This window comes from Rhinopithecus roxellana, chromosome 6 (assembly GCF_007565055.1).
Source record: "Rhinopithecus roxellana isolate Shanxi Qingling chromosome 6, ASM756505v1, whole genome shotgun sequence".
Classification (NCBI taxonomy): Eukaryota; Metazoa; Chordata; class Mammalia; order Primates; family Cercopithecidae; genus Rhinopithecus; species Rhinopithecus roxellana.
In genome coordinates, this window is record NC_044554.1 from 17,087,084 (window position 1) to 17,113,759 (window position 26,676).

At 36.5% G+C, this 26,676-nt stretch overlaps 1 protein-coding gene across 8 annotated transcripts in view; it reads left to right on the plus strand.

The window, feature by feature from the left end:
- PHTF2 (putative homeodomain transcription factor 2) overlaps nucleotides 1-26,676 on the plus strand; it is a 159,582-nt gene that overhangs the window by 79,663 nt on the left and 53,243 nt on the right. For 4 of the 8 annotated variants that reach the window (XM_010386295.2, XM_030932727.1, XM_010386299.2 and 1 more), the window contains exons 3-6: nucleotides 15,263-15,319; nucleotides 15,639-15,650; nucleotides 22,344-22,413; nucleotides 23,357-23,515. In XM_010386295.2, the coding sequence (XP_010384597.1) occupies nucleotides 15,263-15,319; nucleotides 15,639-15,650; nucleotides 22,344-22,413; nucleotides 23,357-23,515 (298 nt within the window). The remainder of the gene's footprint in view (nucleotides 1-15,262; nucleotides 15,320-15,638; nucleotides 15,651-22,343; nucleotides 22,414-23,356; nucleotides 23,516-26,676) is intronic. The other 4 variants (XM_010386297.2, XM_030932728.1, XM_030932730.1 and 1 more) reach the window with 1 other exon arrangement.

The following is a 26,676-nucleotide window of genomic DNA, read 5'->3' on the forward strand; positions in this document are numbered from 1 at the left end:
GACTGCCATCAAGGACCAGCAAATGCTCAATAAGTGGTAGCAGCAGTTACTGATTATTAATACAACTATCACTTTAACTTAAGTGTTTTTATTCTATTAGAAGTCTTGTACATTTACTGACTAGGTTGATTTTGGTCAGTGTTATTTAACTGAGTAAATTCAATTTTTATAAATGCATCTGTGGCCAAGAAAATTAGAACCAGTGTTGATTAATGTCTTAGATTAGGTGGGAAGATGAAGTTCATGTCTTCTGGAGTTTTTTTCTCTTTTAAGTTTCATATGTAAAATAAGAGCAACACTGTTGTTAGTGGTAAAATGAAGATAATGTTTATATCCCATCTTTCACTGTGTTTCTTTGATTTAGAAGCTAAAAAAGTCAGCTGGGCTTAGTGGCTTACATCTGTAATCCCAGCACTTTGGGAGGACAAAGAGGGAGGATCACTTGTGCCCAGGAGTTCAAGACCAGCCTGGGCAACAAAGTGAGACCCTGTCTCTACTAAATAAATAAATAAATAAATAAATAAATAAATAAATAAATAAAATAAAGTAAATTATCCAGGCATGGTAGTACACGCCTGCAGTCGCAGCTACTCAGGAGGCTGAGATGGGAGGATCACTGTGATTGCACCACTGCATAATTTAATAATTTATTTTAAATAATTTTCAATGATTTCCATTCTATAATAATTGAAATAACACTTATCAAAAATTCCAAATAATTATGAATTGAGTAATGTTAAATTTTATGGATTTGGCTCTAAAAGCTTTAACACTTGGGAATTATTGTTATAGGTTTGTTAAATAGAACTTGGATATTTACCCTTAAGTATTTTCACCCTCTGTTTGATTTAAATAAGATATATTTGAATTATTTTCCCATGATTAATAGAAGTCAGTAATGATCTTTTCTTTTTCTTTTTCTTTTCTTTTCTTTTTTTTTTTTTTGAGACAGTCTCGCTCTGTTGCCCAGGCTGGAGTGCAGTGACACAGTCTTGGCTCACTGCAACCTCCACCTCCTAGGTTCAAACGATTCTTCTGCCTCAGCCTCCTGCGTAGTTGCACTGTGCCACCATGCCCAGCTAATTTTTGTATTCTCAGTAGAGACAGGGTTTCACTTGTTGGTCAGGCTGGTCTTGAACTCCTGACCTCGTGGTCCCCCCTCTCGGCCTCCCAAAGTGCTGGGATTACAGGCGTGAGCCACTACGCCCAGCCAATGATGATCTTTTCTTTCCTCACTAGCAGGGTCTTCACAATTCATCATCCAAGGTTGAAAGCAGAGGTTAAATTATCTTTGCTAAAATTACTTTTTGGGAAAGGTTATTAATCACATAGTCGCTTGATAAATAAATCCACTCAGAATGTACTGCCATGTACCAGAAAGTTGGAAAATAAACAGTCTTCATAAATTATGCAGAATGGTATTGGTTTGCATGCATTAACAGCAATGTTCTCATTAAACTTGGGCCAGGAAAAAACACCACGGTGTTCTGCTTCTACTTTTCATCACATGTGTAAACTGTGCCAACATCAGCCAGCTAAGACGTGGGAAGGAAAGGAAACCAAGGCTGTGTAGGGCCCCTTAGCAGCAGAATTTCTAGAAACTTCTCTCTTGGGATCTGTAGTTAATGTTAATTTTATTCCTCTGTATTAGCTGTCTGTCTCTGTTTCTCCTACTCATGTGATGTCTGGAATGGAAAGTCTGGCTCCACTTGAGTTGTGTGTCTGGCTTTGGGTCACTGTTGGGGGAAGGGGATGTGCAGAATAAAATAACACAGACGTGGAGGTTGGGAGTCTCTGTCAGAGTATAGCAAGACTTCAGTACTTTACGCTTAGTGACGTAGTTGCCCAATTAATTCATCTTGCCTACTGCCCGGAAAAACCAAGGCACTGAGAACAGCAGGTTTTTGCAGCCAAGAGTTGAAAAATCGCAGGGCCAGGCAAGCAGAAAAGAGAGTTTATTATTATTCAAATTGGTCTGTGAAATTTTGAAGACTGGGTTTTGTTTTGTTTTTGTTTTTATTTTTTGGATTTTTTAGGATAATTTGGCAAGCAGTGGGCTAGGGAATAGGAAATGCTGATTGGTTGGATCAGGGATGAAATCATAGGTTGTTAAAGCTGTCTTCTTGCACTGTCAGTCCCTGGTTGGGATTACAAGACCAGTTGAGCCATTTTATGGGTCTGGGTGGCGCCAGCTGGTCCATCAGAATGCAGGGTCCAAAAAATACCTCAAACACCAATCTTAGGTTTTACAATAGTGATGTTATCTGTAGGAGCAACTGGGGAGGTTATGAATCTTGTGACCTCTGGCTACATGACTCCGGGGCCATAATTTCTAGTCTCGTGGCTAATTTGTTAGTTTCACAAAGGTGGTTTCAAAGGAGGGGGTAGTTTTGGGAAGGGCTATTATCATCCTTCCTTTAAACTATAAACTAAATTCCTCCCAAAGTTAGCTTGGTTGCTCCCAGGAATGAACAAGCACAGCTTGGAGGTTAGAAGCAAGATGGAGTCAGCTATGTCAGATTTCTCCTACTGTCATAATTTTGCAAAGCAGTTTCAGTGATTGATTTACTGATTTTACGTAAGTATAATGAGAGATGGGTATTGAATCAACTAGATGTGTTTTTAATCTCTAAATTAAAGATTTAGTTCTTTAAGTATTAAAAAGGGTGGCTTGGCATTTGAGGGTTATTGAGGGACCCCTGAAGTGACACTGTATCTAGATATATCTAACTAGGTAGGTGGATCTATCTAGTTCACCTGGCCAAACGGCCTTTTTTCAAACCTGCTTTTATTCTATGATGCTGTGGTTCATAGTAGCAATGCAGTCCCAGGTACTTAAGCCAGAAACTGTCATCTTTATTTCTTTCTCATGCATCCATATCCAGTGAGTTTCCTATTCTTGTACATTTTGTCTTACAGACATTGGTCCTTTCAGACCATCTCTCAGTGGCATGCAATAGTACTTACTTGATTCTGCTTTGAATTTGACTTTTTGAGTATTTTTTCCTTGTATTTATAACTTCTTAGAAGCAGATTCTACTGTAATCATAGTGTTACTAGCGTTGAGGGCTAATCTTTTTAATATTTTTTGAGGACTGAAGGACAATAGTTGGGGAGGAGTCAGATGAGACGGTCCATGGCTGCTGCTGCTGCTTCTCATATGGCCAACCCCTCATGGCTGCAGAGGCCAAAAGAACTCATGATGACCTTCTCTCCTTGGCTTCTTCCAGAACTTGGAATTCTCCCAGCTCTACCACAAAGCTGTTTGCTGAGCTCCCTTTCTTCCATTCCCTCCCTTTCCTGTATGAACCAATTGAATTATTTCCACCACCACCTAATGCAATTTAAGTTACTCTTCTGTCACACAGATGGAATGATTTTGTTTTCCTGGGTAATTGGCACATTTTCGCATTTTGGCTCTTTAACTCATTTTTTTCCCTGATGTTCAAAAATGGATGGATAATTGACATAGTCAATTGTTTATCATCTATCTGCCCTTTTATACTACTAAAATTTCTGATGGTTTTGTTGTTAAAATATCTCTTTAGCTGAAAGTTTCTCTTATGTATCTTATAGGAAAAACCAAATTTATTTTCATAAATTGATTTTGAGCAGTGGCAGTTGCTTTCTTAATAACTTGCCCCCTTCTACTCACAGTACTTTTCCATGAGAAATGTATACAAAAGCATCTAGACTAACACCTAACACTTGATTGTTAGTTGAGGGTATTAGCTCCCTTTTCCTCTTGATTTGTAAAATACTGGTTTTTATTATAAATATTAAAGTGATACATATTTATCATAGGAAAAGTGGAAAATGCAGGTTAAGTATAATAAAAGTTAAAATCACACAGTTGCTCTACTGTTGACATTGTGACTTTTCCCCAACAATATTAACATTGTATTTTTTATTTTCCTGTTTTCATGTAACATTACCAAAAGTATGTTCTCACATTACTAAATATCCTTTAAAAACATAATTTTATGACCATAACATTTTATTCTCTGAGTATGCCATAATGTATTTATTAAGCCATTTTCTTATTTACAAATAGCTTCGGAAGTTGTCAGACTAATCTTTTATTTCTTTAGGAGCATTTTAGAGATAGAGATTTCTCAGTAACTCAGTAAATAGGAACATTCTCAGGCTCTTGAGATATCAGTCCCCACATATAAAATCATTCTCCCATCTTAGCTGCCATCCCATCCTGTATGTAGATACCCTCTTCATCTCTCTCAAGATCTTTATTCTAGACCTTCTTTGTTTTTCTTGGGCTCCAACACCTCACACCAAGATATCTTATAAGTGGATGTCCTCCTTACCCTGCTTGAGCTTCTGTACCCTGTGCTGGGTCACCCCGACATGCGGTCATCCTTCTTGCTCTGCTTAGGCTCTGACTCTCCTCACCCCCACAAAGTCCTCCTTCACATCCCAGTTGGATTGATACCCCATGCTTTGCTACACCCATGCATCAGGCTCTCTCCACTGTAGCTCTGGCACCCTGCTTTAGGCCCCCATGGTTCTGCCCCATCTAATGGCTTTAGTGCTGAATTGTTCAGGAGAAGCAGAGGGAAAAGAGAAAGGAAGCTATAAAGATTAAATGAGGAAACTTGCAAGTGCATAGTATCATGCCTGGCATACTGTAGGTGTTTGGTGGTAGAGTATGTGTGGATATTTAAATTCTACTCCTGATCCTGGACTTTTGAACCTTGGTGGTAAAAGGAAAAATACAAACATAACCTACTTGACTGCTTCTAATACCAACTCAGCTGCATATGCTGTATCTGGTATCCCTCCAATCACTGTCTCTAGTGGACAATATATTCTGTCTCTCCAAGTGGTTGTTTTTTACCTTTTTTATTGTCCCCATTCCCCAAACTCCCCAACTTCCAAATCTCATCTAATGACTGCCTACTGTTTAAACGAGATTAAGTTTACTGACATTAACGTATTTAACTGCCATGACCACTTCAAAATATTTCAGTATTTTTAGCCCTCCTTGCTTTACCTTCTTTCTTGAAACTCTTTCCTTGTTTAGCTTTTATTAGTATATTGTCCTAGTCCTCTTCCTACCTATCCAATTTTTGTAAGTCTCATTACCTGCTTTTGATTCTTCTCCCCTCCATATATATGTTTATCCTTCTTAATATTTTGTTCTTGGTCTCCATAATATATTCAATTTCCTTAGGTGATCAAATTGACCAGATAACATCCAAACACCCAATTTATGCTGCTGAGGTCCAGATTTTGTACCTTCCCAACTCTGCTGATCTCTAGCCATAATTCTTGGCTGTCTTAGGCTCCAATGGTGGGTTTTTTTTTTTGTTTTTTTTACTTCTTTTTTCTTTTTTTGTAGAGACAGGCTTTCGCCATGTTGCCCAGGTTGGTCTTGAACTCCTAGACTCAAACCCTGCCCACCTCAGCCTCCCAAAGTGCTGGGATTATAGGTGTGAGCCACTGTACCTGGCCAAATGGCCTTTTTTCAAACCTGCTTTTATTCCAGGATGTCATGGTTAATAGTAGCAGTGCAGTCCCAGGTACTTAAGCCAGAAACTGTCGTCTTTATTTCTTTCTCGTGCATCCATATCCAGTGAGTTTCCTATTCTTGTACATTTTATCTTACAAATATTGGTCCTTTCAGACCATCTTTCAGTGGTGTGCAACAGTACTTACTTGATTCTGCTTTGAATTACGACTCTGTGAATATTTTTTTCTTTAGATTTATAACTTCTGAGAGGTAGATTCTACCATAATCATTTCTCTTCATTGAAATAAAGAATACCTTCAAGACAGTTTTTCTAAACTTGAGTCAGTGTTTTACTATGTCATTAACTGGTTTTCCTTGGCAATAGGAGATTGATCAGGATTCGTGATTTGGTTATAGGTATGTGGTCTGTAGTCTCCTTTTTTGGGGATTAATGCAGAGAATGGTGTCGTTTTAGATGATGTTGGGAATATTTTAAGTAGCTTTAGCTTTAATTACTGATAATGAATGGAATCTTTGATAACTACCTAGATTTTAGTATCTGCAGATAAGAATGTGTTTGGTGTTTTGATCCAAATGGCTAGATAAATATATAAATTGACAGAATTCTAGAAATCTGTTTTCTTCCTTGAAAAGTCACATTGTCCCCCAACCAAAAGATTTCAAATCTTAAAAAAAAAATTATTTATTTTTAAATTTGCCTTCTACTCAAGTAGCTTTACTTTTTTTGTAACACTCTTTTTTTATTATATTCCGATAATGATTGATAGAAAAATAAATAAATGATTGGTTAAAGCAAAGAGATTTGCAAGTGGTTGCAAAGCAAACTCTTTGCTTATAGTCAATAATATTTATTCCATGGTTTAGACTTCTTTTCCCAATTAGGATATCTTAAATTGGAATACTTACCCATTTAAGGTCTTCCTGAAATAACTCTAGAATTGTAAGGCAATATTTTTAATGATTGGGTTAAAGATCTTCTGTGGTTTGGCCTCTCATTATGCTTTTAGAATTTTTAAAAAAGATTGATTCAGGAAAGTTAGAGATTTGGTAAAATAATTTGGTAGTTGTTATGCATTTGAAAGAGTTGCTAGCTTTGGACATTTTCTGAGACCACAGCTTTCTGTGTGACATTATTATCATCATAGCTTATATTGTGTAATTAAATGATTCATCTTCCTCATTTGATCCTCATCATTAAAGTCACCTGAGTGTCTGACGTATACAAACTTCTTTAGGGGTGTGTGTGTATGTGTGTGTAATTGTCCATTGCACATCTGTGTAATGGACAACTAGAAACACTGAACAATATGTAGATTAAAATAGGATGTTGTAAAAAAAAAAGAATAGGGTAGTACATAAATTGAGTAGTAGCGAGAATAGTAGGTTAGAAATAAGGCCTATTAGGAGCAGTTTCAGGATTCAGAGAGATTTCTAGGTGGTTCAGGAGACAAATTTGTTTGAGAAGTAGTAGTTATGAGCCAAAAAACAGTGAAAACCTATTTGATACCCAAAGGAGAACCTATTTGAGAACTTTACTTCCGAATTAAAAGTCTTAATGTCAAAATAATTATTTTTTACTATTTCTGGATAAGATTTGTCTGAAGGTTATTCATCATTCTAATGATTTTAAGTGGCCCAGATGTCTCTTCTTTATTTTTTGTAATATGAACAGAAGTACTGAGAATAATTGTCGAATGTTCATCATGAAAACATAATTTTGGGGATTATAGATAATTTTCTTTCATTGGTGATTAGTGTTTTATTCTCACATCCACTGTTTTGTTCAGTAACTTAACTTTGTTATATCACTTAGCCCTCTCAGTTTTCTCTTTTTTATCAAATTTATAGGTAGACAATTATGGCAATGCAAACCATATATTTTAGGTATCTTGGCACATGTGATCTTGTCCACAAAATGATTTTGTTGACAGCTCCATTTTCGTCTGTAAACTGTAAGCAGTTATCAAAAGTATTACATCGGCAATTAATTAGGAAAAAGACTTTTATCTGCACACCCCTGTTTTGGCTTTCTTCATTTCACTCTCAGTGCCTTTGTGTACTACTCATAACTTAGCTCCCACTTATAAGTGAGAACTTACGGTATTTGATGTTCCATTCCTGAGTTGACAAAGTGTATTTTCTGACTGATAACATTTATTTTTATAAAAAGACTCAAAAGATTACCTTTGGTTGTACAGCTATTAAATCACCATTAAAATATGGAACGTTGGCTGGGGGCGCTGGTTCACCCTTGTAATAGACAACATTTATCCTGGCACATGATTGGCCTCTGATGTTTGTTGCATGGAGTTCATCTAGGAAGAAATTGGGGCTCTGTTTTCTTTTTGTATGGCATTTAGTGTTTGTGAGAATTAATAGCTTGCTTTTCAGAATTTCTTAAATGAGATTCAGAAAAAAGAAACTAAACATGGTGGCAGGAAAAATTAGGGCTTTGACATACAGTGTTATGATATATCTGTTCATTAGTTAAGGAAACTAGGTGCTTTAAATATGTTTGCAAATCTGGGTCTCCTTTTGCCTTGCTTATTTTTATTTGTGAATTATTAATCTTTTATCTAAGCACTTAATCTAATTAAACTATTGATAACTACCTTTTTGAAGCAAGACACCTTTTCTTTGGCCTCTTGATACCTGAGCCACTGCTGTTCTGAATGTGATAACCTAGGGGTAATTAGATAGCCTAAGAGTAGCTTTTCAAATTGTTTTTCAAAGATACTTCTTTTCTAAAATTCCTAAGTGATACATGTTTCTCATTTCACCATCTAATTATCTAGATTTTAATATTTGTATTTTCGATACCATCATATTCATTACAAAGTTTTTTCATAGGAGCCAGAGCTGACCTTGGCAGATACGTAGACAAAGGCAGTCTTTTTCTCTACCTACCAATCATCCCGTTTCTTTACCCTTTTCTTTCCCTCCCAGTTTTCCCTTCCTCCATTTCCCCCTTTCCGTCTTCTTCCCCTTTCCCATTTCATTTTGTTTGTCTCAGTGTGTAGAGACTTGTAAATATATAAAATTAGAGTAATGGTAGGAGGAGGTAGATGATTCTCTGTAAAGTTCCTATTCAGTGATAGTAACTTAACTAGTTACTGTGGAACATATTAGTTTCTAAGATAACTAGTTCAAATTACTTTAGAGTCCAATAGACCTGGGTTAGAATCCTGGTTTATAAAAGTAGTACATCTCCATTGTGGAGAGGGGCAGGGGAGGAGGTGATACAGTGGCCGGACGCAGTGGCTCACGCCTGTAATCCCAGCACTTTGGGAGGCTGAGGTGGGTGGATTACTTAAGCCCAAGAGTTCAAGTTCACATAAGGAGCAACATAAGGAGCCCTCATCTCTACAAAACATAAAAAATTAGCTGAGCAAGGTGGGGCGCACCTGTGGTCCCAGGTGCTCAGGAGGCTGAGGTGGGAGGATTGATTGAACCTGGGAGATCAAGGTTGCAGTGAGCCAAGATCATGCTACTACACTCCAGTTTGGGCGAGAGAGTGAGACCCTGTCTTTAAAAAAAAAAAAAAAAAGTGATACAGTAACAGTGAATATAAGGCAGAAAGGAAAAGTGCTATTGTCTTTGGTATTTCTCAGAGGTAATCATTATTAATGATTTTCATGTATCCTTCTAAATATCTGCTGTATATATTTACATGTATTCAATATAGCATATTAGTTGTGTTAATTTCAGCTTTTTACAGCATGTTTAACGTGTTCATTTTCCTGTTAGAAATTTTCCTGTTAGAACAGTCTTCAGTAGGTCAGAAAGCATCTAAAGAATATTAATTTAGTTGAATTTTCATCTGTTTGATATTACTAAATTCTAGTATCTCAATTCCTTTTTTTTTCTTTTGAATCTTATTCCTCTTACTCTTTCAGGATGCTGTTCCATAATTATTGTTGTTGTTTTTTTTTTTAATCAGTTTTGACCTCTGTAATGGCTCAAACTTTAGATGAGAAAACATACTAGAAGTAGAGACGACAGAAAATGATATTTGGATTTTAAGACTTCAGTCTTCTCAGGGAAGTAGTAACTGGCTAGACATTCTTTCAGGAATGGTGATGGTCACAGTAGTTAGGAATTAAAGCTTGTGGGAAGAAAATCTTTAATTGACCTTGCTGTCATTAAGAGGAAAGAGTTATTGTGAGGCATTGATACAGGACTGCAGGACATGTTGCCAAAGATACAGGATGAGTTTGTAGATGACAAAGTGCTTGGTCATCTGGGACCAGGAATGGAAAAGCTGACTGTAGGTCAGCTCTGGGTATGAGTGCACCAGAGGCTTAAGGTATTCAGGGCATCTCTGGGAGTAATAACAAGAGCATTGATAAAGTTGCTTACCATAGCCAAGCACCAGAGAAAGGACTTCACATTCTCACAAGGTACAAAACTATTGGCTACAGAATATAAATCAGGATTTCAGAGTCTCCTCTTATGTGATGGAACAATGTTTTTCCCTCTTTGAAACAGATCATTACTTATGAAGAATATGGTTGGATATCTATACTGTTACTTGTACATTAATTACCTTGGTATATCTATTTCTGTGTATCTATCAACAAAACATTATTTGAGTATATTTCCTTTTAGAATGTTAAGTACTTTTTTTTTTAAGACAGAGTTTCAATCTTGTCGTCCAGGCTGGAGTGCAATGGCGCGATCTTGGCTTACCGCAACCTCTGCCTCCCGGGTTGAAGTGATTCTCCTGCCTCAGCCTCCTGAGTAGCTGGGGTTGCAGGCGCCTGCCACCATGCCCAGCTAATTTTTTGTATTTTTAGTAGAGATGAGGTTTCACCATGTCGGCCAGGCTGATCTGAACGTCTGACCTCAAGTGATCCGCCCACCTTGGCATCCCAAAGTGCTGGGATTACAGGCATGAGCCACTGCACCCGGCCTAGAATGTTAGGCACTTTTAAAGAAATCTCTTTTCTATGAACCTATGGGTTATGTTGCATAGGCCCTTTTCTAAACACACAAACACCAGAGGCATTGGGGGAGGGAGAAGAAAAAGAGAACAGTTAAGAGGTACCAAAAATGTTGAAGTAGTCAAATATTACATAGTATTTATTTCTCAATTGAAGACATACCATCTTATTAAAATTACTGTACCATTAGACAAACGTTACCACTGAGCTTCTTTTAGTCTTTTGTATGCCATTTTTAAAAAAGTAGTTATCTTCTTCCTGAGTTTTCTTTCACAGAGAACTATAATTGAACTTGGCCTTGCGATTTAATTTTATGTAGAAGAAATTTGTTAAAAACCACCTATCAAACTTGTGTGACTCAGTCAAGTCTGCCAAGTTGCTCTGGGCAACAGAATGAGACCCTGTCTCAAAAAATTAAAAAAATAAAATAAAAGGGATACAGTAACAATAAATATAAAGCAGAAGGGGAAAGTGTTTAGAAAGTGTTTAGAGGTAAAGTGGAAATGTGTGTTAATAGGAATGTCTGTTAGGGGTTAAATATAAATGTTGGAAACTATTTTGGTATATTTGTGTGTTAGAGGTAAAATAAAAATGTTGGAAAACCTGTCCTGTTATTTTTTAACTTTGGTAGCACAGCTCTGCAAATTATTCTTGATCCATGACCCTAAGTCTTGAGAAGGTGGTTCTTCTCTTTCCTAGTCCTAAGTGTCACTTCTTTTCTTGCCCTATAATGATTGACAGTAGAATTATGTTTCATTCAGGGAAGAGCTTCACTCTAGTCACAGGGATTCTGATTTACTGTCTTGCCAGCTGGGAATAAAGTGAGACTAAAGGCCAGAAGAGATCTTTAGAATCCCTTCACTCTCACTTCTAGCATCTGGCTACCACTCTGATTTAATGAGGCCTCTGGTGTACTACACACATATCCCAAGAAACAAACAATTTCAGAGATAATTCAGTCTGAATTCATATGTAAGGGTAATTTGTTAAAGGCATATACATTATTAAGCAAAACCCTGAACATCTCCTTCTGAGACACCTGCATTTAGGTTAACCAGCATCCCACCTGCATTTATGTTAACCAGCATCCTAACAGTTTTCTCCAAAAAAGTAGTCTGTTTGCCTAAGTAACTAAAACGTTCATTCTGGTGGAATTTTTTTTTTTTTTTTTTTGAGACTCTGTCACTAGGCTGGAGTGCAGTGGTGCGATCTTGGCTCACTGCAACCTCCACCTTCCAGGTTCAAGCGTTTCCCCTGCCTCAGCCTCCTGAGTAGCTGGGACTACAGGTCTCCACTACCACGCCTGGCTTTTTTTTTTTTTTTTTTTTTTTTGTATTTTAGTAGAGACAGGGTTTCACCATGTTGACTAGGATGGTCTCCATCTCCTGACCTCATGATCTGCCTGCCTTGGCCTCCCAAAGTGCTGAGATTACAGGCGTGAGCCACCGTGCCTAGCCTATTTGGTAGTATTTCCAAAACAAAAGAAGTCTGCTGCAAAGGAGAACTGATTCCTGCACTTACAGACATTTAATTGCTGTAATTGAAAATGAAATTTATCTAGCTTAAAAAAATTAAGACCCCGCCCCGGCACCATGAGATATTCTATTAATAGTAAAAGTTGCCCTTCCTCTCACCTATCAAATCTTTGAATAAATGTGTCTTTCCAGTAAAACAAACCATTTTATCCTGTGTCTTTTTTAATAGGAATGTCTATCAACCCACCTTTAGGATTGCATTTTGCTGTTTACAATGAACTATGTCAGCTTTCAGGAAGCATTTCCACTTTACCTACTGCCTCACTGTGGAGTTTCTTAGGCTTTCTGTAGCTTTCTAAGCCTGGGGCCTATTGAGTACCATGCTGGAGTTACACTGAACCTAGTTATGCCAAAGATTGACATGCATTTCCGATTTGGTCTGTTGAATAGGATTATTTTATTTTTCCTGATTTTAGGATTATAGGACATATATCTACACATTCACATTCTTGAGTCACCTAGAAATAAAAATAGTTCTTTTGTAGACAAGTTAGGCACCCTTTTGTATATGAAAACAAAATACTGCTGAAATAGTTATTAAAACATATTGGTACATATTCTTTATTAGTTTTAAGTAGTATTTTACTGAAAAGTATGCAGTGCATTGAAATGTTACACTTTTTTTTTTTTTTTTTTTTTTTTTGAGACAGGGTCTCACTCTGTCACCCAGACAGAGTACAGTGGCATGATCATGGCCCACTGCAGCCTCGACCTCCTGGGCTCCAGTGATCCTCCCACCTCAGCCTCCTGAGTAGCTGGGACTACAAGGGCGCACTACCATGCCCAGCTAATTTATTGTGTTTTTTGGAGAGACGGGGTTTTGCCATGTTTCTCAGGCTTGTCTTAAACTCCTGGGCTCAAGCAGTTCTGCCTCGGCCTCCCAGAGTGCTAGGATTGCAGGCATGAGCCACCGTACCCAGCCTAAAACACAAATTACCGCACCTGGCCTAAAAAATAAATTTTTTATTTGCATAAGCCCAGTTATTCTGAATTACTCAATTAGAGCAGAATTATTCATGTGGAATCTATGTTCCCATACTTACCTTTTCTGATTTTAAGGAAGATGATTGATTGATTGAATTTAGAATTTAAGAGGATGAGGGGCAACTAGTCACCTCAGGTCAGCTCTACCATTAGGACTAACTAGTTGGTTGTTGTTTACCTAGAGTTTCTTAATCCTGCTTCATAGAGACTCATGGCAGTTTTAGTTACATATAAGTATGTTGTTTGGTCTAGGTGTTACAATATTTTAATTTTGGGGGTATAACACGATTTTGTTGTTGTTGTTGTTGTTTGTTTTTTGTTTGAGATAGGATACTCTGCTGCCCTGGCTGGAGTGCTGCAGTGGCATGATCATGGCTCACTGCAGCCTCAACCTCCCAGGCTCAAGCAATCCTCCCACCTCAGTCCCCTAAGTAGCTAGGACTACAAGCATGTGCCACTACACCCAGCTAATTTTATAATTTTTTGTAGAGATGGGTCTTACTACATTGCCAAGATTGGTCTCAAACTCCTGGGCTCAAGTGATTCTCTTCACCTCAGCCTCCCAAAGTGCTGGGATTGCAGGCAAGAGCCACTCTGCACTCAGCCATAATATGATTTTTAAAATAAAAGAGTCATAGGAAAGTGGTAAAAAAGAGAATAGGATTTACAGGACCAGAAGAATTAATATGAGCAAGATAATGTATAAGAGTGACTAGCCGGGCATGTTGGCTCACGCCTGTAATCCCAGCACTATGGGAGGCCGAGGCAGGTGGATCACGAGGTCAGGAGATAGAGACCATCCTGGCCAACGCGGTGAAATACCGTCTCTACTAAAAATAGAAAAAGTTAGCCGGGTGTGGTGGCACGCACCTGTAGTCCCAGCTACTCGGGAGGCTGAGGCAGGAGAATCGCTTGAACCCAGGAGGCGGAGGTTGCAGTGAACCGAGATCGTGCCACTGCACTCCAGCCTGGGTGACAGAACGAGACTCATCTCAAAAAAAAGAGAGAATAACAGACATTAAAGGCTCTTATCGAGTCACTTAAGTTATTTTATTCTACCTCTACGTTTAAACCATTCTGGTGTTCTCAATTTCTCAGTTCTTGAAATTGAAATTTAAAAAATAATGGGTAGAGTAAAGGACTTCAGGGTAAATTATGTTGTGAGTCAGAAAATACTCTTTCTTCCTGTATTTTCTTATAATATCTTTATCTATCTTTGGTCATTTTCTGTCTCTAGTGTCTTAAGTGTAGTTATCTGAAATATTTTTAATTTGTTAGGATTCTAATTTTCAATTAATGCAAATAATGAAAATTCCTAGTCACAATTGTATGGTGTTGACCCATTTCAGTGTCCTTTTGGATATGGGGAATTAAGTGGAAACTGGAGACAGTAGGAGCTAATAGGAAATAACTTGGATGGGAACAATAAAGAATGATTTGGTCATCCTGCCCTGTTGAAGGTTTAGTTCAGAGAACTTTCCAGCATCTAAGAATAAATAAAAATAGAAGCTGTAAGAAATTCTGCTTCATAATTATTTTCCTGTGTCTTCAATCATTTCACAACTTTGTTTTCCAGTTTAAACTTTAAATGGTAATTGTGGTCTGCATGTTTATAAATTTTTAATTGTATAGAATATTAGTACTTTTCTTCTTTAAAAATAATGCCATAAAGAATTTATCACTTGAAAGATTTTCCCCAAATGTAACAGAGCTGTAGCAATTGTGTTTATTTACAATTAAGGATTCCCTAGGGTAGTGGTTTTCAACATCAGAATCATCAAGAGGGATTTTAAAGAGTTTTTAAATTTTTATTTTAGGTTCAGGGATACATGTCCAGGTTTGTTATATAGGTAAACTCATGACTTGAGGGTTTGGTATAGAGGTTATTTCGTCACCTGGGTACTAAGCATAGTACCTGATAGTTTTTTGGTTTTTTTTTCTTAACCTCTCCCTCCTTTGAACCTCCTCCCTCAAGTAGGCCCCAGTGCCTGTTGTTCCCTCTCTATTCAAGAGGGATTTTTAAAACATAGGTTTTGGGGCCTCACTCCTGTATTTCTGATTCAGTAACTCTGGAGTGGAGCCTGAGAGTTTGCATTTCTAACAAGTTCCAAGGTGACACTAATACTGCTGGTCCCAAAATCATACTTTGAGAACCACTGCAATAATACGATACTGATCTGAGAAGTCTGAGATAGGGCTAAATCTAATCTGTGCTGAATGAATACTGAGTTGCTTATATTTCAAGCAGAGTTAGACCTATTTGATGGGTACCAGCAGTGATCATTTAATGTAGTGTTGTCTTCTTTTCATAGATTGGAGCATATGATCAACAAATATGGGAAAAATCTGTTGAACAGAGAGAAATCAAGGTAACGAGTTTATTTCATTTTGTTTATTTTGAAACATAGTTCTATGAATTATTAATTACATTTTCTGTAGTGTTTTTTTCATGTACTTTTAAGATATAAATTACTATTCTATTGAAGTTTTTAAAGAAAGGAGTAAGCTTTATTTACCATAGTCACGTTTACTTCTGATGGTGGTTTTTTTCTTTTTATCATCTTTTGTTCTTTTAAAATTGAATTTCTAATGACTATTTTTTTTGTCAGCTTTTTTCCCCTTTCACTTGTCACCTTATACTTCTAGTTTGCTTTTCCTCCCTTTTGATGCTGTCATTGCTCTGTACAGTTTATTAAACTGGTAAGTGTTTCAGGATTTTTCCCGCCTGAGTGATCCTGTGCAAATGCTGCTCTGCTTAATTGAGATCTGCTTTTTGGTGCTACTAACAGATTGACTTGGACTCAGAAAGAGTCACTGAAAAGTTGGTCATTTAAAAAAAGAATTTAGGACAGTAAAGCACTAATTAAAATGTTTTTGTAGTAGGCATTTTCTTCCTGAACATGTAATCACATCTCTTATGCTGATAAAATATTCTCATAGATTACCTCGCTAGCATGAAAACTGTTTTTCAACTGAATTTATTGTTTCTCAGCACTCTTTATTGGTAATAAGATTTGTATTTTTCATTTGCATAGATACTAATCAGTGTGTTTCTGCACGAGCTAAATTTAATCTGGGCACAGACAATATTACTTTAGTTACTTGACATTTTCTGTTTTGTATAAAAAGGTTTACATTAGATTGAAAACCAGTCTCTATAGTTACTAAAAATCGGTCCACAAATTTGTTAATGTTTAGACTACTTAGTCACTTGTAATAAAGAGCAAGGTTCTTTCCCATTTGGCAATGATAATCTCTAAACTTTTGAGGAAGGATTAATACATTTAACAAAGTTGTGATGTGTGTAAAATATAGGATTACGTCATGGGACAGAAAGATAAAACGGATTATAGTTTTGTAGGGGAGATACATAATTACACGTGAGATAAATTCCTTTAAGAGAGGCATGTCTAAAACTATAGGAGAGTAAGGGGAGACAAGCCTGGGGAGATTGGGAAAGATTTCATAGAGGAAGCAGTTCATTAACTTAAGGAAGACATTTCAGACAGATGAAGAGCAGATGGAAATATATGTAAAGGGTGGAAGAAACATGACTGAGGCAGGGCTCCTCAAGTGGTTTGATTTGGTAAAAGGTTGGATAGAGGAAGGAGAGTAGTGTCATTAGGAGTAAAACTAGAAAATGGAAGTCAGATTATGAAGGGGCTTGAGTGCCTTGCCGAAGAGTTTAGACATAATCTGGAAAACAACAGGGGAGATATTGGAAGATTTTTAAGCAGAAGCTTATATTTTAACAAATGTACTCAGGCGGCACTAAGGATGATAGGAAATACTGGAAGAAGAGCACATTTAGAATTTTGTTATAGAAATATCTATTTGGTACTTGGGAGGAACATTTAAGAGTTCTCAGTTTATAAAGTAAATATGTATAGGTATGTGTTTGTGACACATACATATGTATATAAAACATTATATAAATATAGCCATAGGAATGAGTAGATTTCTGTTGAATGATGAAAGGGCTGAGAACAGAGCATTGGGAAATAACTAACATTTAATAGGTAGGTAAATAAAGAGATGCAAGTAAAGAAGGAAAGAAAAGTAGGAGATCCATGAGAAAATAGTATGGAGAGAGTGTGAAGAAGAGTTGGGATAGTCAAGCAAATAAAGAGCAGCAGAGAGGTCTAGTAAGATGCCATAATACCTTGTATTCTCTTTGACAGTTAGAAAGCCTTTAATTCGTTGGACAGGAGATATTAAGTACCTTGAGAGGTTATGTTATCAGGTTGACACATTTGGAATTTAAAAGCCTCAGAAAAAGTATATATAAATAATTTTTTTAGTTTTTGGGAGCTGTTCACAAATTACTGCATTACTTATGTAATCTCCTCTTTTTAAAAAGAACTGTTTTAAATCCTAAATAGAGATTAGGGTGAAGAAGGATTATATTAGTTACTACTTGGTGCTACTAACAGGATGATCTTAGGGAAAGTTAGGACCTACATCTTCTTTCTGAAGTATGTCTCCCTTTAAAGATAACACCTTGTAATAGTAATTGAAGAATTAAAAACCTAAAAACTTGCTCTTTTGGCAGGTCTGAAAGTAGCAACTTATCTCGATTGTTCACAGTCAGTTACAGATCAGATGAACTCCTTGTTTCACTCTTTCCCTCTTTCCCACTATTGTACTTGACTAGTCTTTAAAAATAAAGATAAAAATAAGACAAAATTAAAGAAAACTTGTTCTCGTTATTTTTTTTTTCCTTTTGGGGTGATAAAATATTTCTAAAACTAGATAGTGGTAATGGTTGCACAATATTGTGGATGTACTTAGAACCACTGAATTATAGACTTTTATGTATTTTTTCCTTTTTGTTAGTACAAAGTCATGGAGTACATGTGCAATTTGTTACATGCATAGCTTGTGTAGTAGTCAAGTCAGAACTTTTGGAGTATCCATCACTTGAATAATATGCACTCTATCCATTAATCAGTTTATCTGGCTCACACCTGAAATCCCAACACTTTAGGAGGCCAAGGTGGGAGGATTGCTTGAGTCCAGGAGTTAAGACCAGCTTGGGCAACAAAGTGAGACACTATCTCTAAAAATAAAATTATTTTTCTTAATTAGCTGGGACGTACCTGCAGTCCCACCTACCTGAGAGGCTGAGCCAGGAGGATCACTTGAGCCCCGGAGTTTGAGGGTGTAGTGAGCCATGATCACACCACTGCACTCCAGCCTGGGCAACAGAGTGAAACTTTGTCTCTAAAAAAACATACATACATACATACATACATACATACATACATACATACATAATCAACTTATCCTCCCTACTCTTGTTATTTTTAAATAAAAGGATCAATTTGTTAACAAGCCTAAAAGCACATTTCATTCTTACTAAGCGTTCTAATGAAGGCAAATTATAGTGTAAAATAATTTTGTATTTATTCTAAGGAAGTTAGAGAGGTACGTAACTGTGGTGTATTAATGTTAATATTCGATTAAAAAAAAACACTCTACCTGTTGTTTAGAGAACAGTGTACCAAATGTATTGAGTTTGTCCCATGTAATTGATTCTTTCATTAGTTGTCAAAGCAGTGAGCAGCTACTAGAGAAATCAAAGACATGAAAATATATTTTTTGAAATGTTTATTTTTCAATTAAAGACCCAGAGTTGATACTGCTAAAGTGTAAAATCTTTTGTAAGTTGCAAATTATTTTTTCATAACTATTTTAGAAATTATAACTAAAAACTTTGCTTTTTTCTGATTACCTTGACCAAAATTTAAAAGTAAATTTGGAAGTTTTTCCTGTTTTACTATCTACTAGACTTTTAAAGCTTCACCAAAAAGCTTATAAAGTCATTACAGAGAAAAAGGGGGATGGGGGAACTAAACAAGATTTCTAGAAAATGAAACTGTTTATGTACTTTGATGGAATCTAAATATTAATAATACACAGACGTCTAGATAACAGAAGCACTTTCTAAACTTAAACAGCCCATTTCGGTTTTTTTGGCCCAACATTATCTGTGTACTTAGAGAATTTTTTTTTTAATAAAAAACTTTATACTACTGTGTCTGAGTCATTTCACTATAGGAACATACTGTAAGAGTTTAAATTATATTTAATAAATAAAATATTTCTGTTATTGGTATTAATTGCATTTGTGCTGCTTGTTTCTACTTTCTAGTTTGTGCATAAATTAGTAGTTTTAATAATCGCATTCTTTTTTTAAAAAAAACCTTTTCATTTTTTATTTGTTCATTTAAACTGTTTAACAGTTCAAACAGTACTGAAAGCTATGCTACTTTGTGTGAATGTGGTTTATTCCAAGCCAATTGAAAATTTTCCAGTGTAAAATATCTACTTAATTAAAATCAGACTTTATGAATGTTTGTATCTTGATGCTTTATTTTTGTGAATAAAATAATTGTAGATTCGATCTCAGCTCACTACATCCTCTGCCTTCCGGGTTCAAGCGATTCTTCTGCCTCAGCCTCCCAAGTAGCTGGTATTACAGGTGCCCGCTACCACGCCCGACTAATTTTTGTATTTTTAGTAGAGATGGCGTTTCACCATGTTGGCTAGGCTGGTCTTGAACTCCTGACCTCAGGTGATCCTGCCCACCTCAGCTTCTCAAAGTGCTGGGATTACAGGTGTGAACCACCTTACCTGGCCTTCTGTTTTTTTTTGGCTTTTTTTGTTTTTCTTTTTAACCCTTTAAATTATCTTGATAAGCTACCTTAGAGGGAAAATTTTATTGAAACTGGCTATTAGGGTATAGCTCTACAGTATAGCTCAAAATAAATATATTTTAATAGAATACAAAAGTGGAAATGAACCCCATATAAACAAGGTCGATTAGAAGAAGCATATTGAAAAACAGTATTTGCACAAATCAAGAAAACTTACTGTTTCTCCTATAGGGACTCTTAGTTCTTAAAATACTCTTGTTAAAAATTTTAGGTATACAGCAATAAAGATTCAGATTAGTTGGAAGACATTGGCAAAAAGGTTACTTTCAAGTTGTTAGGGAAGCAATTTATAAAAAACAAGTAAATTAAAATGTGTTACTGTTTTCAAATATTTTTACAGTAATAAAGGTAAAATCTTCCTGTAATAAACTTAATACCAAATCCAAATAGTGCTTTATTAATGAATTTTTGTTTAAATATGTGTTATTACTGTTGCCTCTCCAATATGCAAAATCTTGGGAATGATTTCTAATCCATCAGCCACTCTATAGTGACAGTAAAATCAGAAATAATGTACAGATACAGCCCATACTCATTATTTGGGCTAGCTATGTTCTATGAAGTCACCCATGAACACTGAATGAGTGAATACTGAACCATTGCTGCCTGGGGAAGTACCTTGTTTTATGTGTATTTCTGTTTAAAGACACCTTATTTAATATATATTTTTGATTCATTAACAGTTCATGGCCAACAGCACTGTAAATCATACCTTAACAGAGGTTATATTTATTTTTTAGTTGTTAGTTTTTACTTTATATTTTTTGGGACAGAGTCTTGCTTTGTCACCAGGCTGGAGTGCAATGGCATGACCTTGGTTTATGGCAACCTCCAACCCCTGGGTTCAAACAGTTCTCTGTGCTTCAGCCTCCTCAAGTTGCTGGGATTACAGGCAGGTGCCACCATGCCCAGCTAATTTTTTGTATTTTTAGTAGAGATGGAGTTTCACCATGCTGGCCAAGCTGGTCTCAAACTCGTGGCCTCAAGTGATCCGCCCACTTTGGCCCCCGCAAAGTGCTAGGATTAAAGGTGTGAGCCACTGTGCCTGGGTGAACAGAGGTTATCTAACACATTTTCTCTATAAGGCACATCACAGCCTTCTTGCACTTACGAACACGAGACAGTGTTTGAAGCACTATACTTATACTTAAGGGCCATCCTGAACAACAGGATTGCCAACAAAAAGCACAAAAATGTGAAAAACACAAGCAAAGGACACTGTTTACAGTAATCAGAGCTGAAACAGGAAGGTTAAAGCATCACCTTGTTTGACCTCAGCTGGGAACATGCACGTTGGGTGACTCAATTTTTTTTTTTTTTCCCTACTCCATGCATGCCTGCAAATTAGGGCAAAAGCACCGTGAACATTGATTTGGGGGTACAAAGAAATTTTGCCAAGTAGGTGTGTTTGCAATTGTGGAATCTGAGAATATGAGGGTCAACTATATATAAAATTTTCATTGCTGTTTCTTTAACTTTTACCCTTTCTCCTTCATTTTTGTTTTTTATATCTCTGGGTGGTTTGCAACTTCAGACAGAACTATTTGAAGGGATTCAAAGATTAATTACATCTTGGTTTCAGGTCACATTTTTGATTTAGACACCTCAGTTATTTCTGACCTCTAATATGGTTCTCTTTGTTTTAGATGCAAACAGAATACTTAATCAGATTTTTACTTTGTTGGGGGGTGTCATTGTTACTTGGATTAGGACCAGAGACAGGATTTAGTGCACAGTTACTTGCTTAATTGAATGAATAAAAAACAAATCATCTAAACACTTGTGTTGTCTCGCAGTACTCGGCTCCTGAAGAGTTTAGCTTAAGCTCTTGCAATTCTTTTTGTTTTTTGTTTTCTCTTTTTTGTTTTTATTTTTGTTAGCTCTTCCAATTCTTAATATTCTAGTCTTAAGTAATAAAGTAATTAATTTTGTTATAGGTTTTTTTTTTCCACTAGTTTTGATCTACTTCCCCCACTTCACTCTATATACTGATAGCAGAAACTTAATTTTACTCAGTGTTCAATAATTTCAAGTTTAAATGAATTCAGTTTATGACAACTGCCTCTCCCTCCCCCCTTCCTGGTTATGGTGTCTAAGTTCTGAGGTGATGAGGTGGCATTTATGGTCTGATGAGGGGTTGACATGTGAACATAATGGCAACCATCATCCTTGAGTAGTGCATCGTCCTGCCTGGCTCTCAGCTGATTGGCGTCTGCTGAGAAGTCTGCATCCTTTCTGGTCCTCAGCTGTGTGATTTACCACTTTCTGAAATAATGCCTACAGCACCACACCTTGAGGTTCCTTCAGGGCTGCTGCTCCCCTAGCTAGCCTCAACACTCTCCAAATGCCAATATGGGGCCAATGCAGTTCCCTCTACACCTAAAGCTGTACACCTAAATTTGCTTGGTAGTAATAGTATTTGTATTAGAATTTTACTGTTGGTAATAAACCGGCCTGGCATGTTATACACATCTCTAAATATATCTTTTTGAACAATAATAAAATTTATTACAATACTGTAATTGTGTTCCATTTGTAACAAATGCATAATGTGTTACATTTTGTTGGTACTATTAACAATTTTATTTTAAATTGAAATTTTTAGAAATTGATTTTCACCTGTTCTAGATTTAAGTATATACACAATTCCAATACTTCTTTTGATATATTATAGGGGCTAAGGAATAAACCAAAGAAAACAGCACATGTGAAACCAGACCTCATAGATGTTGATCTTGTAAGAGGTGAGTCTTGGATAAATAAATGTTTACTACAAGTAGACATTGTTCTGGAAGAAGCAGAATTCAAAATAGGTTTAAATATTGTATTAGGCTGTTTTGCATTGCTATAAAGAAATACTTGAGATTGGGTAATTTATAAGAAAAGAGGCTTAATTGGCTCATGGTTCTGCAGGCTGTATGGAAAGCACAGCACCAGCACCTGCTTCTGGCGCGGGAAGCTTTACCCATGGCAGAAGGCATGCGGGAGGAGCCAGAGAGTGGTAGCGGGGAGGTCCCACATACTTTTAAATCACCAGATCTCCTGAGAACTCACTCACTATCTCGAGGACAGCCTCAAGCCATGAGGGATTCACCCTTATCACCCATACACCTCCCACTAGGCCCTGCCTCCAGCATTGGAGATTACAATTTAACGTCAGATTTGGACAGGGACAAATATTCCAAACTATGTCAGATATGTATCTGTCTGTCTATCTTTTTAGAAATAAAAACATTGTGAACCTTGATGAAGACAAGAATAGTATTAAAAAGAGAGAATGGGACCAGGTACAATGGCTCACACCTATAATCCCAGCACCTTGGGAAGCTGAGGCAGAAGGATCTCTTGAACCCAGGAGTTTGATACCACCCTGGGCAGCAGAGTGAGATCCTGTCTCAAAAACAAAAAAACAAAAAGACAATTAAAGTGGTAATTTGTAATTGCTAACTAGAACTGACATTTGAATATCGTTCTGTATTTATAAAATATGTGGGAGAAATTCTGTTATTTCAAAAAATATTTTTTTCAAAATATTTAATGTATCTATAAATTGGACATTTCTGACTCATAGTATAATACAGAATAAAATTATGTGGTCATGTTTTTCAAACATTGAAATTTTTTTCTTTAAAGAAATTAAATAATAATATGTAAATATACTCTGTTGTCCTATTTTACTTTTTTCAGGGTCTGCATTTGCAAAGGCAAAGCCTGAAAGTCCTTGGACTTCCCTGACCAGAAAGGGAATTGTTCGAGTTGTATTTTTCCCCTTTTTCTTCCGGTGGTGGTTACAAGTAACATCAAAGGTCATCTTTTTCTGGCTTCTTGTCCTTTATCTTCTTCAAGGTATAATTAAGTGATACTTGCTTTCACCTTTCAGAATGTTATATTGTCAGGTTTAATAAGGCTTTGTTTTAAACATATGCTAACTACTACTGAGTATGATGTATAAGTATGTTAATAATAAATCTCATAATTGATTTGGCATTAAAAATATTTGAGAAAACAAAGTTATTTTCCAGTATAATTTTATGAATATTTGAATCTGTAGATGGTTAAAGAAAAATAGAAATTGAGAAGATTTTTTAAAATTAGGAAAAAAACCTCATCAAAATGCATCTTCCACACATACATACATACCAGTCTTTAAAAGATACAACCTTTACAAGTTTATTATTCCTACCTTAAGTATAGTTTCTTTTTTCTGTGCCTTTTACCACTGTGATCTGAGCTGTCCTTATACTTTATCAAAATTCTGTATACCATGCACTCTGCTAGGTGTTTTCTAGATTCTCATTTAATTCTCATATCAACCCAGTGAAGTATAGGGACTGTTATTACGCTTCACTTATAGTCGTGGGACCTGAACGACTTAAGGGCCCAAAGCCATGCAGTCATCAAGTATGGTAGAGTTCAGGTTCAAGTCTAAGCATTCTGATCCCAGAACCACACACTTAACAGTTCTCATGGTGCCTCCTAACACAACATTCTACTGCATAGTCTTAGCAGCAGTATATAACACAACATGTGTAACACTGTAGGGCATTTAGAAACTAATGAAGAAACTATTCATATTCCATCACGTGAACAAAGCGGTTATTTTCATTTGGTTGATGTCCTTTCAGTCTTTTTAATGTTATTAAAAAAAACCCATGGTTACAGTCCTGAATGATTATTTAAATTTGTGTTATCAACAGATTCTAAGAGATAATTTTAAATAAATGACAATATAATAACAACTGCAGACTTTTATTTAGATAAAGTTGTTTCTTCTAAGCCAGGTTACATCTTATATACATAAAAGGGTGTGGACTGTGATGATTTTGTGGTTGTTATTAGAATGTGTGTGTTTTCTGATTAAAGATATAATAATATTTTCATGGCAGAAAATTTGGAAAATGTAGAAAAAGCTAAAGAAAAAAAAAAAACTACCCATCATCTTGCCTTTGAGTTTATAATACTTTTTAAATAGTTGAGATTATTTTTGTGAACAGCTACATTTTTTTTTTTTTACCTAATGTCATAATAAGTATCAGAGTCTTTGTAAATATGACTTCTTAGTTACTAGAAAGAATCTTGTCCTACATCAATATTGGGCAGTTAAGCTGATTGCTGTTTTTTGCTATTATAATTACTGCTGAAGTGAACATATTTTCTAGTTATAGTGATCATAATTTTTATCATTTTCTTGTTTGCTTCTCAAAAGGACTTAAGAGAACTTAATTTAAGTATAGTTATCTTCAAAGGTTTTCTGGCTTACCTAGAGGAGAAAACTTTATTTGAATGTGGTCAGAAACTGCAATAGATTGTTAAGAGTAATTCAGTACCATTGATTGTACATCACAGTGCATTGTGCTTTTCAAAATATTGCTACTTTCTAGTATTCCATGAGAAACAAGTTTCCAATGTAACTAAAAGTTCACTGACATTGTATAATTATATTGTGTCTGAAATTTACTACTGGTTCCTCTAAGTTAAATAGGGAACACAGGTTAGATTGGGCATTAAATTAGATATTTTTAAGTTCAGAACCAAAGTTTAATCATAAGGCCCTTATGATGAACACTACTAAACATTCTCCTAGTAAAGCTTAGTTAGAGAAATGACTTAACTTTCTTAAAGTCACACAGCCAGTACCAAAGTCATGATGTGACTCTAATGACCCTCGGCAGGCTGCCATTAGCTTTGAAAACCACTGTATGTCTATCTTCATTGCAGCAACCTGTGTAAAAGCAGGGTGCTGCAGTGCTCTGAGTTATGTCCTCATTCTTGTTCCCACTTCTTGAAAAGCAGAAAGAGCCGGGCGCGGTGGCTCACACCTGTAATCCCAGCACTTTGGGAGGCCAAGGCGGGGGGAGTCACGAGGTCAGGAGATTGAGACCATCCTGGTGAACATGGTGAAACCCCATCTCTACTAAAAATACAAAAAAATTAGCCCGGCGTGGGGGCGGGCGCCTGTAGTCCCAGCTTCTCGGGAGGCTGAGGCAAGAGAATGGCATGAACCTGGGAGGCGGAGCTTGCAGTGAGCCGAGATCGCACCACTGCACTCCAGACTGGGCCACAGAGCGAGACTCTGTCTCAAAAAAAAAAAAAAAAAAAAGGCAGAAAGAATCAAATGCAGTCAGATTTGGTTTTATATAACGATGTATAGTTTTTTACTTGAATTACTTGCTTTTTAAGTATCTCAACTATGTATTCTCAGCTCTATCCCCACTTCTCCATGTCTTGGTTGCCTAGTTTCTTGCCAAGATTACTGCCAGGAAACCTTATATCATCTACTTTCTGTCCATTTACCTATTAAATGACTAATTCAAACCAGCTGCTTAAGGTCTAAATTACTTCACTAGTTACTGCTTTCAAGATGCAATCTGAGTTTTCAAATCCCTCCTTGAATTTCTATCCCACCCTAACCAGGCTAAACTAGCTCTTTGCTCTTTCTTAAACATTCCATGCTTTTTTGCCTGTATGTCTTTAGACATGCAACTCCCTTTGCTTGGGGTAGCCCTTTTCCCTTTTGTTTAGTCAATCCTCTGTTTTCTCTCAAACTTAGATTAGACATCAGACATCACGTTCTTTGAGAACCCTTTCATAACTCCCCAATGTAGTTATGTATCTTTTTTATGTATATTATAGCAGTTAATCATAAGTATTATATTAGTCACCTTGGGCTACCATCACAAAATACCGCAGATTGGGTGGCTTATACAACAGAAATTTATTTTCTCACCATTCTGAGGGATGGAAGTGCAAGAGTGAGGCAATATCAGAGTTGGTGTCTGATGAGGCCTCTGACTCGTAGATGTCCACCTTCTTGCTGTGTCTTCACAGGGCCTTTCTTGTGTGTGTGAGTGGAGAGAGAGAATACTCTGGTATCTCTGCCTCTTCATATAAGGACAAGAGTCATAACAGTTTAAGGCCTTACTGTTACGAATTTCTTTAACCTTTACTACCTCCTTATAGGCCCTGTCTCCAAATGTAGTCACATTGTGGGTTAGGGCTTCATTCAG